The sequence below is a fragment of the Penaeus vannamei genome, chromosome 3 (assembly GCF_042767895.1).
Source record: "Penaeus vannamei isolate JL-2024 chromosome 3, ASM4276789v1, whole genome shotgun sequence".
In the NCBI taxonomy this organism is placed as follows: domain Eukaryota; kingdom Metazoa; phylum Arthropoda; class Malacostraca; order Decapoda; family Penaeidae; genus Penaeus; species Penaeus vannamei.
Window position 1 is genome coordinate 52,734,791 of NC_091551.1, and position 7,500 is coordinate 52,742,290.

Genomic DNA, 7,500 nt, shown 5'->3' on the forward strand with positions numbered 1-7,500 from the left:
TCTCTAACTTCCTTCGATTTCCTGCCTTTCTTCCTTCTCTCGTTTCTTCCCTGCTTCTCTTTCCGGTCTCTCTACCTCATCTTTATTCCCTCCTCTCCACACCCCATATATTGCTACTTCTTGTTATTCTCCTCTCTCCCTCTCCCTCTTTTTTTCTATCCACCTCACCTCCCTCCATCCCTCCTCCTTTTCCTCTTTCTCTCTCCCTTCTTGCCTAATTTCCTTTCTTTCTTCCTCCTTCCCTCACCCTCCCTCTCTTCCTCCCCCTCTCCTCTCTTCCTCCCCCCTCACCCTCTCCCTACCCCCTCTCCCTCTCCCTACCCCCTCCCTCTCTCCCTACCCTCTCTCCCTCCCTTTTCCTCCTCTTCTTCCTCCCCATTTCCCCCCTCCTCTTCCCTCTGCTCCGCCCCTTGCCCTTGTCCTACTTTCCCTCCGGACAAGAGGGAGGGTACGGGAGGAGAGGGACGCAGGAAAAGGAAAAACAAGAGTAAGGCCGATAACAGAAGAGTGTGTGGAATGGGGAGGGAACGCAGAAGGAAGAGTGGGAAGCAGTAAGAATGGGAGAGAGTATGAGAGAGTATGAGAGAGAGACAGAGAGAGAGAGAGAGAAAGAGAGAGAGAGAGAGAGAGAGAGAGAGAGAGAGAGAGAGAGAGAGAAAGTGAGAGAGAAAGTGAGAGAAAAAGAGAGACCCCTAAAATATACCAAAATAGAAACAAAAATCACGACAACTACCATCCCCCCCCAAAAAAAAAAGGAAGAAAACAAACGAAAATTCGAAATAAAGACAAACGCGATAGGCCTACCCCTGAACCCAAACCAGGTGGACCTACTTTCCCTTTTGAGTGCGTGACGAGGCAAGGTTAGACTAGGTCACCCCACCTGCCAACGCGAGAATAAACACGGCCTTTTGCTCGACCCTACACCGTGTGCCTCTTCTCCCTCTCCCTCTCTCTCTCTCTCTCTTTTACTCTCTCTCTCTCTCTCTCTTTTACTCTTTCTCTCTCTCTTTCTCTCTCTCTCTCTCTCTCTCTCTCTCTCTCTCTCTTTCTCTCTATATATCTTTCTAACTATCTCTCTTTCTCTTTCTCTCTCTCTCTCTCCCTCCTCCCTCCTCTCCCTACTCCCTCCCTCTCCCTCTCCCTCTCCTCTCTCCCTCTCCCTCTCTTCCTCCCTCCCTGTCTCTCTCTCTTCCTCTCTCTCTCCTTCTCTCTCTCTCTTTCTCTCTCTCTTTTTCTCTCTCTCTTTTTCTCTCTCTTTTTTTCTCTCTCTCTCTTTCTCTCTCTCTCTTTCTCTCTCTCTCTCTTTCTCTCTCTCTCTATCTTTCTTTTTTTTCTCTCTCTCTCTCTCTCTCTCTCTCTCTCTCCTCTCTCCTACAGCTCCTGCCTTACAACGTCCATACTATGAACCCTATTCATGTTGACAAATGCACAAAATGTATGAATTATCATCATTATTATTAATTTTATCATCATTATCATTATTGCTAAAAGAACATAAGATATCACAATATTATGGTCTATAACACAAGGTATGACATGGACTGTAGAAAAGGCATGGATGAGAATTAATATCTTCACAATACAAGAAGTGTATATATAATCGGTTTCGAATATATATCTTGGTCAGAATAGATATCTTGGTCAGAAATACATTTATTTCCGACGAAGATACACGGTGAAATATATCTCTTGTATTGTGAAGATATTCATTCTCATTCATACCTTTTCGACAGTCCATGCCATGCCTTAAGCTATATATCATAAAATTGTAACATCTTTTATTAATAATGAAAATGATAATGATAATACTAACAATGATGATGATGATGATAATAATGATGATAATAGTTAATAACATAATAATAATAATAATAATAATAATAATAATAATAATAATAATAATAATAATAATAATAATAAATAAATTACATAATAATAGTAACAATCAGAACAACAATAACAACAACAATAATAAAAGTATCAGAGATTTATCGATTTGAACTTTCTTCTATTCGTTTTAAGTAAATTTAGTGATTATTTCAAACATGAAACAGCATTGTTATGAGCGCAAAAGTTACGAAAATCATCAAAATAGCAACAGTAGTAATAATAGACTTAGTCATCGTTATCGGTACTTTGATAAATACTGTGATGACAATTACAGCGTGCAATATTATCTGGATAAAACCATAAGATTTACGAAATAAAATCATTATAACAATTATAATCATGATGGAAATAACTAGTAGTATCAATAATGACAAGAGCAATAACAATAACAGCAATAATACACCAAAATTAACGATAATGATGATGTACAAGCAAATAATAATAATAATAATAATAATAATAATAATAAAAATAATGATAATAATATTAATAATAATATTAATAATAATGATGACGATGATAAGAACAATAACAATAAATGATAACAATAACAACAATAATCAAAATAATAATAATAATAATAATAATAATAATAATAATAATAATAATAACAATAATAATAATAATAACATCAACAACAACAATAATAATAACGAGAAGGAGAAGGAGAATATCCCGGGCTATCAGGATTTGAAGGCCCAACTCCAGAGATTGCGGAAGGCGAGAGCGAGGGTGACACCGAGTGGTCCTATAGGGGGTTAGAAATGGTTACCTTTAATTCGCAAACTTGGAGTGAACGAATTGGTGTGAGGGAATAGACAGAGCTATTGTAGGAAGCTGTACTGTTAGGAACCGCCATGGATCTCGGAAAGGTGCTTGAGGCTTATGACTGTGGGCTGCAGTTATCAAGAAGGAAAGGGAGAGAGAGAGGAAAAGAGAGAAAGAGAAGGGGGAGAGAGGAAGAGAAGGAGAGCGAGAGCTGAGAAAGGAGAGCAGGAGAGAGAGCCGAGAGAGAGAGAGAGAGAGAGAGAGAGAGAGAGAGAGAGAGAGAGAGAGAGAGAGAGAGAGAGAGAGGGAGAGAGAGAGAGAGAGAGAGCAGAGAGAGAGCAGAGAGAGAGCAGAGAGAGAGAGCAGAGAGAGAAAGAGAAAGAGAAAGAGAAAGAGAAAGAGAAAGAGAAAGAGAAAGAGAAAGAGAGAGAGAGAGAGAAGGGAGAGACAGCACACCGATAACAATAATAACCCTCATGATGAATAGAAACTCCTGTAGAATTCACTAATGCAACTGATCGATACATCAATTATAATTCATAATTCGCAGAATATTAAGGATTCTATGCCATGCGTCAAAATTCACTGAGCACGGTATCACCAAAACCAATAATTAATGCTAATAACAATCCTAATAACAGTGATAATTATGATAATAATAATATTCATAATAATAATAACTGCAATATTAACAACATCAATAATAATAATAATTATAAATTCCCTTATGACATGGCTACAATCTCGGCAACCATTTAGGTATAAGAGCACTCAATAACTATACCCTCTGCGTACATGTATACCATGCGAAGATACTGAAGTCTGGCCAGAAATAGGCCAATTTGAGAAAGAAAACGATTTTTGAATGAAACAGGAATCCATATACAGAGAATGGGGTAATTCACAGGACAGACTTAGTTAGATTATCCCAAAATTTCAGAGATATTCGGGATATGTTTATCTACTTTACATTTTAACATTTTTCAAAGTTTCACATATTAATGGACTGTGCCGTTCTTTGTAAAAACCATAAAAATTAAAGCATCAACGTACTGTATGTTTTTTATACTGAGCTACATCACTGATGTTCAGAATGCATTAATATATTTCTTTTTTTTCTATGATATGACTTTGCAAATCTTAACTTTTCGTATTCTCACACACGCTTGCCTTACAATGCCCTGGTTCTCTTTTCTCTCAACAATAACGAAATTATTTCAACCTCTCTCCCTCAAATACATAAATAAACAAATAAACAAAAAAAAAATAACTATAAAATCGAGGACTCTCCCTCAAGTAAATAAATAAATAAACAAATAAAAAAATAACTATAAAATCGAGGACTCTCCCTCAAGTAAATAAATAAATAAATAAACAGATAAAAAATAAATATAAAATCGAGGGCCCATAAACAGTATTCAATTTCCTTGGGCATGAGCATTTTCTCGCTAGGACTGCTACATGATATCAAAAAGTTATGTATCTTATTTATATACTTAGCAAGATAATCCGTTCATATCTGATTCATTCCCGTGGCATGCGCTACTTTTTTTTTATAAATGTTTTCATCTCATATTTTAGTCGGTTATCTATTTTTGTCTATTATATACTTATTGGCAAGACATAATAATCCCTTTTTGCATAATAATAAAAAAAAGTATAGTAATGATAATCTTTACGATCACATTGATAATGATAATATTTGTGCAGATAACATCTACGTTCGAAAATAAACGATTTATTTCGAAAAAAATCTACAAATTCCGTCAACTATAACGACAATGATACAAATAACAAAAACAACATTGACGATGATGATGACGATGACGATATTAATAATATTAATAGTGATGACAATGACGACGATGGTAATGAAGTAGAAAACACTAACAAATCTAAATCGAAGGAAATTCATGAAAAAACAACAACAACAGGAATTCCACGACACGCAAATTTCACCACAATATTTTTCGCACTCGCACAGAGGGCGCTCAAGCCACACCACAACGGGGATCACTCACGCGGCCGAGAAGGGAGGCTGCAGTTGCTCGCTGAGAAGGTCGTCTACCCTCGTTCGTACGCCGTTCTTCTTCTTCTCCTTCTCCTTCTCCTTCTCCTTCTCCTCCTTCTCCTTCTCCTTCTCCTTCTCCTTCTCCTTCTCCTTCTCCTTCTCCTTCTCCTTCTCCTTCTCCTTCTCCTTCTCCTTCTCCTTCTCCTCCTTCTTCTTCTTCTTCTTCTTCTTCTTCTTCTTCTTCTTCTTCTTCTTCTTCTCCTCCTCTTTCTTATATTCTTCTTTGTCTTTTGTTTTCTCCTTCTCTTTCGACGCTGTTCTGCTTTCCCCATTTCTTCTTTTTCTCTTTACATTCTATCCTCTTCTTTCTGATTCTTCTATTTGTATTTTTTCCCTTTCTGTCATTCTCTCTGGTTCTTGTCTTCTTTCTGTCTTCATTTCTATCCTTCCTGTTCTGATTATTATCTCCTAACATCTTTTATCTCTATCCTTCCTTATGATTCCCACTCTTTCACTTATTCTAATTATCCTCCTCGCCCCTCCTCTTTTAATGTTATTTTCCATAAGAAAGAAAACTCAAGAAGACTTTTCACATGCAAGTTCTACCCCACAAACTACAGACTTGCCGGACGTACACTATATTTATTCATAATAATGAGTAACAGTAGCAGAAATGATAATGACAGTAATAACCAAATTCATGATGACGACAATGAAAATTATGATAATTGAAGATGGTGGTAATAATAACAATGACGACGATAATGGAAGATGGTAATGTGATCGCGAAAAAATTGTTGGATACTGGACAGTGTGCCGTCTCTGGGGATCCGACCCTGGGCATCGTCTCACTAAACTCGCTTCTCTTTGCATGAAGTTTGAACGTTTTCATTATTCCCAGTTTTTTTTCCCAGCTTATACATACATACATACATACATACACACACACACACACACACACACACACACACACACACACACACATACACACACACACATATATATATATATATATATATATATATATATATATATATATATATATATATATATATATATATATATATATATATATATATATATATAAGGATCTTTCAGAGGTCAACTTAGACCTCTGCTAGCCCTTGCTTTTTTATCAAACTTTCTAAGACAATATTAGGAGATTCCTTAACAGAGCCTCTCAACACGTGACTGGAAAATCGCGTTTTCTATGATAAATCCCTTCTCTACATCTTGTTATAATTTCTATTCTTTCCAAAATTTCGATTAAAAAATCCATCTAACCAGATGACCCATAAATATGTGTATGTAACAACAAATTTCTATTTCTCTTGACTAACACTTATTTAACCCTGTGCACTATATTTAGCAAACATTCAGTAAACGTATTTAATAATTTCATGTTACTGCTTATTGCAAGATGAATTTTGCGCTCCTTAAAATTCTAGAATGTTGATCTAGTTTCTCCAACATCCATCTTAAGGTTTGTTTCCTCTTTCTCCTGCGTCATCTAACTTCCGAAATACTCATGTTCTATTTCATTTTCATGCACTTCATAAATAACCTTTATTTGTATTCTCATTCTTGAAGATCGTCCCTCTGAATTTCAATGCATGGAATTCTTCCAAAGTCTTCACGTTGGCCTATATTCTACACCCTTTCGAGATTATATGCTGTAGCTTTTGTGGTATATCACTGGGTATGACGGTATCATCAGCACAATCTCATATCCGTTAGGTTAACATCGTGAGTCTGCCTTATCAACCATTCGGAATAGATAAGACAGCGTAATAATGATAATTATGATGATGATAATGACAACAACGATGATATCATCATCAACAATAATAACAATAATAATCTTTAATAATAATAATAATATATAAATAATAATAATAATAACAATGATAATGATAAAGAAGCAATGCAGCAACTATATACATCTATCACTAAAAAGGCCATGCAACCTCAAGCAACATTGCATCTGCAGTTGTTAGTAGATCGCAGCGACCCGACGAACTACCAAGACTGTTGCAAGCTTCCACATCATCTGTTACAGCTCCATCTATGCAACACTGCAGAAGTAAGGGAGGAGAGTGACGTAGCCCCGTCCTCCGTCCACAGGAACTTTCCTTGAGGCTACGGGCTTACTCATTCTTTGGTTGTTTATACTCCTTTAACGGCGTGAAAAAGGAAGAAGGAAAAATGATTTGTTTACTCATGCCTTACTTACTTACTCACCGACGGTTGAATGCGAAACCGAGGTGACAGACTGAGATGGGTAAGGTTTAGAGTTATGCTTTTTTGCGAGATAACATGAATAAAAAGACTTACTCATGATGAGTGATGGTGAGTTTGATTATTTACAGAGAGGCGTGTCTTGAGGCGTCGACAGAGGGCCACTTGCTTAGGGACGTGAGATACACCCGATAAAGGAGTGTGAAGAGAGGAAGGAGAGGAAGAAAGGGAGTAGGCAAGAGAAGGTGAAACAGAGACGCGCTGAGAATAACAGGGACTGTAGACGATGATAAATAAGAGTGCAGGAAACAAAGAAGGACAACAAGTGCGGTTAAAGAACAGAGTGAGTGAGTGAGAAAGAGAGAGAGAAGGGTTGGGTTTCAGCGATGGTGTCAAGGGAGGTGCTGTCAGTGCAAGAAAGAAAGGGGGAAGGAGAGGGAATTAATGCGAATCAGAAATAGATGAAGAGACAGAGAGAGCGAGCAAGCGAGAGCTTATCTGCGGAAAATTGAAGGAAGAATAATATCTATATAAGGTAGACAATAGACTGTTAGTCAAAACTACTGAGGGACAGGACAGGAGAAACAAAAAAT

At 37.0% G+C, this 7,500-nt stretch overlaps 1 protein-coding gene across 4 annotated transcripts in view; it reads right to left on the reverse strand.

Annotated features, from left to right (window-relative positions):
* LOC113821081 (fibrous sheath CABYR-binding protein) overlaps positions 1-7,500 on the reverse strand; it is an 87,120-nt gene that overhangs the window by 17,405 nt on the left and 62,215 nt on the right. For 2 of the 4 annotated variants that reach the window (XM_070116943.1, XM_027373523.2), the window contains exon 2: positions 7,004-7,500. This exon is cut by the window's right edge and continues 593 nt beyond it. The exons of the other annotated variants lie outside the window; for them this stretch is intronic. In XM_070116943.1, coding sequence (XP_069973044.1) covers positions 7,004-7,007 — 4 coding nt within the window. In that variant the 5' untranslated portion in view covers positions 7,008-7,500. The remainder of the gene's footprint in view (positions 1-7,003) is intronic. 4 annotated transcript variants of the gene reach the window in all.